The following is a 12,572-nucleotide window of genomic DNA, read 5'->3' as shown; positions in this document are numbered from 1 at the left end:
AAAAAGTCATCTATAACAAGAGTTTTGCGACGCAACCAATTGATTATGAATGTTAACGACCTAGTGGCTTTAAATGAACGCTTCCGAGCAATCCACGGCCAAGGTGCGCAAAATACGCATATAGTATCCAGTGATCCCTGGCTGCTTATCACGGTTTTTTTTTTTAATTCTCGTATATTCAAATTACAATCCGACGCTTTCACGTCTGTAGGTTAAGGTTAAGTCGTACTTTACTATTTTCCTGACAGATTTTACTTTGAGAAATTCAATTTTTGTTCCCTAACGCCTTGCGCAACGCGAAGAGACTGTTCGGTCGGGGTGGTTCGGGATGATGTGGCTCGGCGTGATTACTGCCGCCAACGACGCCGGCGCTTACACCGACGCCGGATTTTCTGCGACACGGGGCCCTTAACTCTATCGCGTTAAAACGCGCGATAAGTATAAACGCGGTTGCCGAAACGCTTTGCGGATCTCGTGAGACGCGCTCCCTCAAATGCTGTTCGAACACGAAGCATACTTCCTTGAATGCCTGCGCCGATAACTTAATTCTAATCATAGCAGGGGTGTTACAAACGGAACACAGCCGAAAGGCGTCGATATAGTGACGCCGTGAGGATCAAGCAACAACAGGGAAGAAGGAAATAAATTAGGCGGGAGCATAACGTTGCGGAGCCTGCCTTCGCAATCCAACAGTCCATGGAGCCATTCCCCTAGCTTGCTTCTGCCTCAAAAATCGTCAGTTTCGACCGAAGGGAGAGTCACTGTCAGTGATAGCAAGATTTAGTGTTGCGCTAATTATACCATACGCTGATGCGACATACGGGGGTGTGCCAAATATATATGGCACCTTTATAACCTTTAACACGCCGTGCAGGTCACGTAATGACATTGCACAAGCACCACTGCACTGTCCGTGAAGAACGGCCCATTGAAATTAAAATCACTTTCAGGTTGTGAGCGCTAATATTGTTCTGAACTTCTGAACAGGCTGAAAAAAAATTAAGTTAGAAAATGTGCTCTGTGAATTAAATGTTTAAATACCTTTTTTTTTTGCACGCTGAAATTATCGAAAATTTTGACGAATAACTCCCTCAAGAACTTAAGGCCAGATTTTAGTAACATTGTGGGTTAAGTAGTATAGCATCTTCCTTGCATATAGGGCCATAAACACACAACATACATGTACATGGCAACGGCTGAATTCACGGCAATGGTGACGCCGACGGCGAAGTTTTGCCTCTATATAGTGTCCTTATAATTGTTGTCACAATAAATGTCGGCCCAACACGTGATCCTGTGCTCGGCGGACTCGGATCAGTTATGCTTGCTTGGTTCCCGGTAGGTTTCAATGTGCGAGCACGTCTTCGGGGGGTGCTTTATTGCCAATCGTTATATGCACATTTTCTTCCGATATGCTTGTGCACATATGTTTTGTCGCTTACTGCAATGCATACATTTGTCTTCGTTGCACCGTACGAGTGCAGAAGCATGGCGTTGCTGTCACAACCATTGTCTTTTCGGAAGAGCGTGCCCTGAGCGTGGCGGTGGACGACACTAAAGCTTATCGCAACATCATCACATGTTGAACCAACTTTTCTTGGCTTCAATCTTCTTACGTAATGTTCTCTCCTTCTTCCATGCCGAAAAATCACATCTCGACTGACCGTGCACGGAGAACGAACTGCATGAGAGCATGCTTTTCCGCTGCGCGGCCAATCACTGTCTCCATGACCATGATGTCTAATTGGTCTACACTCACAAACTGTGCAGTGTACGCTAGCGTTAGTCAGTCACGTGACCGACAAGGGCCGACAACCGGCGCACGGAGGTTGTCACAAGAGACTGCGCTGATTAACGAAACGACGCGCGCATATACTATGTCAGCTATAACGCGGCACACGGCCATTGAAAGTGACGCTTCTCGCTGACCTCGGGCCGTTACCCTCCCCCGAGTCACGTGAGAAGCGGTTCCTGACACGTCGCGTTCTCTTTCAATGCCCTTCGCAGAATGCCAAGGCCAGTTACGACTTCAGTAGCAACGACCCCTTCCCATACCCAAGGTACACGGACGATTGGTTCAACAGGTGAGTCGAATTGCGATTCTCTCGAGCAAAGTGCTGCGTAGCCCTACCTTTATTTATATATATATATATATATATATATATATATATATATATATATATATATCATATTATAAGAAGCCAACAAACATTCACACCAAGAACAACATAGGGGAAATTACTTGCACACACTAATTGAATTAAAGAAATGATAAATTAATGGAAATGAAAACGGATGAAAAAACAACTGTCCGCAGGTGGGGAACGAACCCACGTCTTCGCATTACGCGCGCGATGCTCTCACCATTGAGCTACCACGGAACCGTTTTCCCATCCGCTTTCTGGGGTATTTATGTTTTACAACTAGAACTAACTTCGTTCCCCACTAGGGATGGTAATATCGATGAACGATTAATCGATTAATCGACTAAAAGTACGCCGCAAAACGATTAATCGTCATCGATGTGTACCTTTAATTTAATCGGTTTAATCGATTAAAGCAGTTCGATTAATCGTTTTCCAGACAGTGACTAAAGTGGCGTGAAAATATTGAAATCGTACTGTAGAATGCGGAGTACGAGAAACGACCGCGCGGCTGCGAAGACCGAGAGCGACTGTCGACTCTTTTCCCGAGTCATGTCAAGCTGGCCAAGCGCTTCCCCGCTTTACGCGCACGTCACACAGGCTGCCTGGGGCCCGGAGAGAGGCCGCCCCCGTGGAGGAAGAAATAAACTAGGCGAGAGCATTACGTGAGGCAGCTAGTCTTGGCAAGCGAACTCACCGTCAAGCGATTTCCTTCGCTTTTACTTCGCAGTAGGGTCAACACGTGACCCTGAGTGACAACGTATTGGCCGATAATGTTTGGTTCGCAGCAGTTTCAAATCAGTGCGCACCCGTTCAGCTGCGCTGCTGCCCTGCACCCGGCAGCATTAAACCTACCGCGCGCTCTGATGTGGCGATCACGTGTTGCGCCATTACTTCTTGATGTCAGTCGTGCTGCGATGTTCTCTTCTAATTATTCCTTCCTCCATGCCCACTCTCCTCAGTAAGCGCCATTTTTAACATACAGGGTGTTCATTTTTAAGTTTTACGGAATTTTTAGAAATCGCCTGTGGCAGGTAGCATAATTTTATCATTGAGCTGGGTTATTCGATGAGGCGCAAATTCGCGCGAGAAATCGAAACACATATTCAACTAATTAACAAAAAATCACTGATTAACTTCTTAGTTAATTACTTTACGACGCATGTAACAATTTACGAATTGTAGCCGGTGATCTTGTCAGGCATATCCACTAGCAATGAACTTCCAGAATGACACCAGTTTGGAGACATGCGCCATCATACTCGCCGTAAAAATGCACTGTTGTGCCACTTAATTTTTTACCAAAATGCATTGAAGCACAAAAGTAACTGTAACGTCCATGTATTTCGTCCCACACTTTGAGAAATAGTATCTCGAAACTGGTGTCATCCTGGAAATTCATTTCAAGTAGATGCGTCTTGCAAACTCACCGCGGCTACAATTCGTAAATTGCGATATGTGTCATAAAGTAATTAACCAAGAAGTTCACTAGTCAATTTTTGTTAATTGGTTGAATATGTCTTTCGATTGCTCGTGCTACTAATGTCCACCGCTCAACGATAAGAATTATGCTACCTGCCACAGGCGATTTTTAAAAATTCCGTAGTAGTTGTCACGTAGTAGTTACGATGAAGAAAACAGTCGCAAAACTGTGAATGACGAAACGGACTTTTTATTGGGCGCGCCTGTGCCCACAAAAGCAAGTTTCACTCGGAAGCACAACGATAGCGGCGAACACAATCGGCGATCTTCGAAATCTGATCAGCGGCGAAGCGCGTCGGCTTTTATACATGAGTCATCGAAGGTTCCAGAGTGATCTCTGGTACCCGCGTGTCTTCCAGAAGGTACTAGACAATTGGCGTCTCTCATACAATCAGATTACATAAGCGTCGGTGACAACTGACAACGGATAGAAGCATCGATAACGTTGGAGAAAATTCCGATACATGCAGGTAAAGCCCCTATATTTATAAAAGTAGCGCCATTCTTAGATCTTGCCGCCACCGCGCTCACCCCGGCGCTTCCTCCTCGCCCTCTCTTAGCCGCCTCCTGTCGCCCCAGCCTCCTCCGCTCCCCCATTGGCCAATTCGTGTCACGTGGAAGTTCGCGTCGCGCTTTTGTATATTTTTTTCTTTCCAGCGCGCTCCGACTGCCATTCTCGGGCCTGTGCGACGAAAGTGCTGTACGCACAAACCGATCAAACGTGTTAGGGACAAGAACTTCGTTGTGATGGCATGCTGCTGCGCCTTAAGTTGCCGCAACCGACAAGGCGAGGGCAAAAGGCTTTTTTTGTTTACCATCCGGCGTGCGCAAACGCTTGCTGCACACTTGATATTTGCGCCGTCTCGCATCGTCGCGTTGCTACTTCCAAAACGGCATTATTAAGACCAGTTACTGACTGACGAAGCAAAATCGCGCCTCAAAAACGTCTCCGCAGGGCGCGATCGAAGTTTTCCTCGGATTTCCTCTGGTAGCGCGTTAGCTGTCGTCTGCCACGGCAGGCCCGACGCAGGCGGCGCCACTGTCGATATCGCGCCTCGATCGCGCTGGTCACGCCGAGCGCGATAGTGGAACGGAGGAGGAGGGCAGTGGATGGCGCTACTTTTATAAATATAGGGGCTTTACATGCAGGCGCTTCCTGCGCCGAGCGATAACAAATGTTAAGGTGGCGGTCCGGCAGCACCAGCCCCCCGTTTTGAGTACCTTTGGAGCAACCGCGGTGGCTCTTCTACTTAGGATATAAAGTTGTGGTATATACCATAAAAAGCTTAGTTCTTGTATATTCTAACTATAGATAATATTAAGAAATTGATTAATGTGATTTAGAAATAAATGTTCAACAACAAGCATGAGATGCATGGTTTTTGCGAACTGTGTCTCAGTTGTGACCATATTTAGAAGAAATTACCGCATTTACTGCATTGCGGCTTGCTCTGTAGCTTTAGGACATATTTATTTCCTAGACGCAGCAAAACAATGTTAAATTTTTTACTTTTTGGATAATTTGCTTTTGAAGTTTGCAAAATATTGCAACTTCTGTTGTAAACAGCCCGGCAACTACACGCTCAAGGAAGCTAAATTTTGGACAAATTAGAGATCAAGCAATTTCCAATTGGGATGCAAAATTTCATTTATGTACCTTCCCTGGCTTTCCTAATAATGCGACCGAAATTAAACAATATTTAGAATTCTGGTCCTACTTTTGCCCATTTTTGCGGGAAGGTACTAAAGCTACGAAGGTGCGGTGTAAAACTAATAAAGGTACATGAATGAAATTTAGCGTCCTACATGGAAATTCCTTGAACTCTAATTGTCCAAAATTTAGCTTTCTAGAGCATGTAGTGGCCGGGATGTTTACAACAGAAGTTGCGATATTTGGCTATCTTCAAAAGCAAATTATCCAAAACGTAAAAATTCAACATTATTTTGCTGCGTCTAGGAAATAGATAAATATGTCCTAAAGCTACAGAGCAAGCCGCAATGCAGTAAATGCGGTAGTTTCTTCTAAATATGGTCACAACTAAGACACATTTCGCAAAAACCATGTATATCATGCTTGATCTTGAACATTTATTTCTAAATAACATTATTCAATTTCTTTATAATATAAATAGTTGGAATCTACAAGAATTAGGCTTTTTTATGGCATATACGACAACTTTATATCCTAAGTAGAAGAGCCACCACGGTTGCTCCAAAAGTACTGGAAACGGGGGGCTGGTGCCACCGGACCGCCACCTTAACATTTGTTAGCCGGTGAAAAGCGGTCACCGGGGAAAGATAAACAAGTACACGTGTCAATATGAACACTCTGTATATTGCTTATTCCTTCACTAGTCACTAGTGGCAATTATAGTTGACCTCTAAAAATTAAACATTACTCTTTATCAAAATTTATACGCTTGTATGTCTTATCCTGGTTCCACCTTTCAAGCGTTAAAATAGGTACTTACGTGAATAGATAACTGTGTTTCAGCCTTTTTAAAGCGCCCGAAAAAAAAGTCGATTAATCGATTAATCGACGAAAAACCCCGCATCGAAATCGATCAATCGATGATACGCTAAAGCGACGAACGATTAATCGTTAATCGATTAAAACATTTAATCGACCATCCCTATTCCCCACCTGCGGACAGTTGTTTTTTCATCAGTTTTCATTTCCATTAATTTATCATTTCTTTAATTCAGTTAGTGTGTGCAAGTAATTTCCCCTATGTTGTTCTTGGTGTGAATGTTTGTTGGCTTCTTATAACATGATTAATAAAAATCGGGCCCCTCGGTTCCCTTTCTTCTCGTTCATAACATAACGAGGGCTCGAATCCGGCAACATTGATGCCTTCAGGGAGCATATGTGGGTTTATTGACCAGTTGACATCACCCAAAAAGATCACGTGCTCGTGACGCCTGCGGCAGAAAGGATGTTCCACATCCGCCCCTAGGCTTGTGAGTGGTGGCGCTGGCTAACACTCCCAGGGTTAGTTCTAGTTGTAAAACATAAATACCCCAGAAAGCGGATGGGAAAACGGTTCCGCGGTAGCTCAATGGTGAGAGTATCGCACGCGTAATGCGAAGACGTGGGTTCGTTCCCCACCTGTGGACAGTTGTTTTTTCATCCGTTTTCATTTCCATTAATTTATCATTTCTTTAATTCAATTAGTGTGTGCAAGTAATTTCCCCTATGTTGTTCTTGGTGTGAATGTTTGTTGGCTTCTTATAATATGATTAATAAAAATCGGGCCCCTCGGCTCCCTTTCTTCTCGTTCATATATATATATATATATATATATATATATATATATATATATATATCAACTTCAATTTATAAAGGGTGTCGAAGAACAAGGGATGCCTCAGGTTGGAGCGAACGATTCGACGAGGGGACTTGTATTCATCAGGGCAGCGACTGCGCTGCAGTCTATATATGTATACATATATGCACGAAGCCGACCAAGCGGACGCGCCAAACACTGGGGAAAAAGCCGCAGGAAACTTCGTTTTAATAAAGAAATTGTGCGCTTGACAGCGTATCTTTGTTGCGCTTAGGATAAGAAGGTGCCTGTTTGTTTGTTTGTTTGTTTGTTTGTTTGTTTGTTTGTTTGTTTGTTTGTCACGGCGTAATTCTGTAGGGAACATAGCCGGCCACTGGGACATATGTAGTGGTATAGTACAGATGAGGATACATACCATAACTCTGTTGGTTGTACGAGTGTTGTTTTGTGTGTAGTTTGCGAGAAGCCATCTGCAGCCGCAGCAGCCGGACAGCGAAGTCCGGTAGCGGTCACCTAAAAAGCTCCACTTAAAGAAAAAAGAAAAAAAAAAAAGGGGGGGGGGGGGGGGGGGATTGTAGATGCACATTTAGGTGCAAGGAGTTGTGTGGCCGTGCCTTCTGATCGGTGATATCGCTCGCGATAGAGTTTGTTACACCCGTCCTTCGGTGCCCGTGAAAGGTCTCCTGACCTCGCAAATTTGCGCGGGCAGGCGAGTCGGTCAGAGCGCCATAGACAACGAGCGCCAGCGACCCTGCGACCCTCTGGTTGGTTGTACGTGGCGAATGGTTAGCTGAGTCGTGGAGGAACACGAGACTCGCCACTGTCGATCAGCTGTACTTTATCACAGCGGAACGAGTAAATATCGTATAGGAGTTGGGGAAAGCGATGCAGAAAGGTTACGGGGAACTTATCGTTATCGCACTGTCTGCTCAGTGGCCACTAGGCCCATCTTCTTTTGCGGAACGCCGAGGTTTTTATTATTATAATTTTTTTTGCTGCTGCTGCTAATCTTAAAAGGTCACACATACCTAGCTTAACACACGTTCTACGACTACTTAATGATGGCTTTTACCGCACCTTGTGTGCTCGATTTGGGTTGTCAATTACATGGCGTTACATAGGATGCACAAGACCTGCTGTAATGCCAAATAAAGATGAGGCAGGTACAAAATAAATAAATACTGCTGCTGTAAATTTAAATTATATTCTAAGCTTTTGTGTGTCAGAACCGGCGATCCAATTATGAGGCACGCCGTAGTAGGTACTCTAGATTAGTTTCTACCATCTGAAGACTTGTTTAATTAGCGCGCACCCAAGTCTAAGTACACGCACGTTTTTGAAGTCCGCCTCAATCGGAATGCGGCCACGCGCGGCCGGGATCAAACCAGCGACGTCGAGCTCAGCAACGTCATAGCCACTGAGCTACCGAGGCTAGTTACCACTATACTTTCTCACTTTCTACAAATCGCTCCCCAGTTAAGTAGAAAATGCTATAGGTATCTCGTTACCCCCTGCCCCAAATCGTGGCGCATACCTGATCACAGTAAAAAACAGCGCTTCAAGACGGGACACAAGAGAAGAACCACACACACGCTGCGCTGTGTGTGTTGTTCTAACCAATCTAACCAATTAGCCCGTCAGTCAATCCTTCCAAGCATAAATAATGTGCACGTTTCGCTGTAAATAAGATGCAGCTGATAGTCAGTGGTTCTGGACTGGCCCTCACCTGTGTTTTCGCGTTTCAATGGGGCTTCCCACAATTATGCCCGAGGTTTCGTCAGCCGGGCGGTGGGAGGCCTGGACCTGGGTTCAGCGAGGGATCGCATGGTGACGTTCCGCGCAATTACTGTGCACTACCGCGAAGGTAGACAAAAATACCTCCCTCCACATAAATCACTGGATAAACTACAACAGGTTACCTGGAGACATTTGCAGACTGGCTCATTTGCCAACCCTTACAAGTATTCGCTAATATATCCGGGCTGCTTCTCACCTAAACATGCAAAAACTACGACGCCTAAAAGCGGACCTGACACATATATTGAGCGACTGCCCCAGACTAAAGCCTAGGGCGGAACTCCAACTTAATGACACTTCGGACTGGGACGGTAGCGGTGCCCAGCTGCGGACCGTCAACTGGTCTTTGGAGGTCGCCGAAAGTCAAGCGCTTACGGCCACCTCACGCCACCTGGCGGAAGAAAGAACCTAGTAATTCAAATAACTCTAACATCTGACGAAAATAAAGTTTTTCCTCCTCCTCGCGACTCAGCTGTCAGTTTGTCATGGACACTAACAACCGGCTCAATTCTCCGTTGCCCACACGCGCTGTAAACATACGCATTCGCGGGACTTGGCCGCGTGAAACCTCTACGCAGGAAATCGAAAGGGTCGTCCGGATTATCTCTTTGCCGGCCGAGTCGGATGCCAAACACATCGGCCCGGAAGACTTCCGTTCCGGGCAACGGACGGCATCCTGCTGGGGGCGAGGGGGGCCACCGCTGGGACGAAAATAGCACCTTCGACCAACCGGAAACCGTTGGCAAGGACTTGAAGGCCGTTCAGAAACCGTGCATTGTAGCTGGACGCTATGTACATTTGATGCCAGCTACCCGCCGTAGTAGCGTAGCGGCTATGGGCGTTGCGCTGCCGAGCTCGAGGTCGTGGTTTCGATACCGGCCGCGGTGACCGCATTCTGAACGGGGACGAAATGCAAAAACGCCACTACGGCGCGCCTCAGAAACAGACCGTGCTTCTGACGCGTAAAACGACCGAAATTTATTTTTAGCTGATGTCGGTTCATTAGGGGCCGAGGTCGCACAGCTCATCGCATACTTGGCTGATGGCTTATACTCCAACTTGAATCGGGTAAGATTTGTACGCGCATTTCCCCACCCCGGAAACTGGCGATCTTTGCTCTTAAGTAATGCTAATCGGAGGCCTGAAGTTTACATCAGTATAAATACAATTTACATGTGCTAGTACTATGTATACTTTCACCGCCAGATGTAGTGTGGTGGTATGTTCAACGTTACTCGTGCTGCTGGTAAGGCGCATATTAATCCTGCGCATTTTTCTTAGCGTGGTACCTAACGGAAAATAGCCACAACATCCAAACCCACGTGGATCTTGCCATCATTTACGATGATGAACGCCGCTTACCTACAAAAAATGGGCAAGTGTGCACCTTTACACTAAAAGTTACTGTGTTTAGAGCGTACGGTGGTAAAACTTGATAGCCAACTATGCGTCAGCGAAGGCAACCATCTACTGCATTTGTTTATTATATCTGCGGTCAACAACCTCATGGAACCAACCTCTGTCCAACGACGCCATTTTCATGTAGCCTCCATGATGATACGGCTGTAGCGGAAGAAACCGAACAAAAACACTTTTCTATTTTTTTTTCTCTGCTTGGTTACTCTGCAAAATGGTCCATTGTTCTGCGATCGGAACTTCAGCGAAACAAAGGAAGGCCGCTCTCCAACGTCGCCTACAGACGCGGGTCGTTGAAACGTGACGTTTCAATGGGGTGTCTTCGAGAAAAATTGGGAAGGAAAGGAATACTTCGACTGCATTCATTGTAGCAGCGCACAGAAAACAACTCGCACTTCTCTTCCTGCCACTGATGACGTGTCATCGTATGCTTGCGGTTTCCGTGTCCCTGCAATGATATTTAACATTATTCTGTAAAACCATACAGAACAGAACTTCGGAGAAAGAGGAATACTAGAATTTACCGAGTGGGTCGAACGAGGGATGCCTCCGGTTAGAGCTAACGTTTCGACGAGGGAACTTGTATTCGTCAGGGCAGCGACTGCGCTGCAGTTTCATCGGTGGCTCCTGCGAAGGGTCACTCGATTCGGGATGTTGAGAAACAACAGTTAAAAACACACAAGATTGATTCAACAGTTTTAAAAGCGAAGCGTTTCTTTGGGAACCACGCCGGGTTTCGTGACAGTGGGTGCTGCGGCCTGGCTGTTCTCTAACCGAATAGGCCAACCAATCACAGTGGAGGACGCGCGCCGCTGGGTTCCTTGCACCACCACCAGATGACGCTCTCCTCCGCGCACCCGCGGTAGGGGCGGCGCCGGCCGTGCGGGAGAAAGAAATAAAATAACCAAAAAGCTCGCCTTCGTTCATCCGCGGTAGCGGCGTCATTGCATTAGCCTCTCTACAATGCCTTAATAAAGCCTTCCGTGTCACTTTGTGCGGACATTCAATAAAAGCAAACTCGTGTTTCGACTCTTTATGCACTCGTAAAGCTTCGCTGCATATAGATTCCAACTCGTTGGATCTGCTGTATTTTTTTAACATAAGAACACTGAGGTGCTTAATCAGTGCAACTCGCAAAACAACGTATCCAGGGTTAGGACAGAGGCCATAATGTTAGGGCTCCGGAACAACACAGACCACGCCGCATGGTATAACTTGTACTGAAATCTCGCAAGCATATTTTCGCTGTGCCCCCATCGGAACGTATTCGGCGCCGCAGGGAACCGAACCCGGGACCCCGTGCTCAGCAATATAACCGGCACAGCGGCCGAGCCACCGTGGCAGAAGTATTTTTTGTGAATAATTTTTTTTTGCTTTTGTTTTACCTTTCTGCAGACCACTGTGTGGTCTAAGCAGGAAGGGCCATACAAAATACACGGTAACAGGATAACACAACCAAAAAACAGAAACGAAGACACGGTAATAGATTTATGAATCAGCAATCTCGGAAGTAACGCTTCAATTCACGAACAAGGTCATTTGTATACCAATTACAAGTGCAGGCAATATATTCCACTCCGCAACAGTTCAGGGCAAAAAAAAAGGTAACTTAAATGTATTTGTCCTTGCAAAAAATTGGGGACAGCGATGCTTCGCGAGAGTGCCTGAGGAACACATTTTGGCAAGTCTGATGCCATATTCCCTTCCAGACAGTTAAACCGATGAGAAGCCAGTCGGGCATCCCAGCTGGTCGTAACCGCATGTAGCCGGCGCAACACGGAACGTTCTTACGCGAGGCGACCGCGGCATTCGTGCATTCGGCCGTTGAACAGGAAACGCTCAGCCGCGCCTGCGACTACGCTGCACCACTTTGAGCGGGACGCCATGCAGCGCAGAGGGCACGTAGCGTAGCCAGCAGCCTGTTTATAATGTACCTGCGTGTGCACGCATTCCCAGAGATATCCACTGTACAAGCCCACCTTTCTTTCATCCTTGAGTGCCACCCGACTGTGCGAGCCGGACTATTTTTCTTTCTTTCTTTCCTTCATTCTTTCCTTCTATCTTTCGTGGCTCGGCTGTACATTAACCCGCTTTCTCCCTTTGTTTGTTCACGTAGCAGGAAAGTTTGATCGGCCGCCCAGACGGAGCCGCCGAAAGGCAGAGCCAGGGTCGATCGTTGGGCGCATCGCTTGTGTTCCTCAAAGGAAACAATGATCGTGCCTGTTTGCTTCGCTCGCATATGTCTTACCTTTACATCTACATTATACCTGCCGGCTGCTCCTTTATCCAAGTCTTCTTTCTTTCTTCCTCTTCTACCACGCTTTCTTTGCATCCCGTCTCACCTTCGCTCTGGTTTCGTTGTTGCTCTAGCACCGGCTTCGTCTTTGCTTTTTTTTTTTTTTTTTTCACCTCGTCGTGGATCCGTCTTGCCTTTCGTTCTGCCGTT

General features: G+C 46.4%; 1 protein-coding gene across 1 annotated transcript in view; it reads left to right on the top strand.

The window, feature by feature from the left end:
• The window catches only part of LOC119464287 (neuroendocrine convertase 2), a 201,264-nt gene that overhangs the window by 171,286 nt on the left and 17,406 nt on the right, over positions 1-12,572 (top strand). Inside the window, exon 6 of the mRNA XM_037725193.2 lies at positions 2,008-2,084. Within this exon, the coding sequence (XP_037581121.1) occupies positions 2,008-2,084 (77 nt within the window). The remainder of the gene's footprint in view (positions 1-2,007; positions 2,085-12,572) is intronic.

This window comes from Dermacentor silvarum, chromosome 9, assembly GCF_013339745.2.
Source record: "Dermacentor silvarum isolate Dsil-2018 chromosome 9, BIME_Dsil_1.4, whole genome shotgun sequence".
Classification (NCBI taxonomy): domain Eukaryota; kingdom Metazoa; phylum Arthropoda; class Arachnida; order Ixodida; family Ixodidae; genus Dermacentor; species Dermacentor silvarum.
The sequence above is the reverse complement of the archived record's forward strand: the minus strand, read 5'-3'. Positions and strand labels throughout refer to the sequence as shown.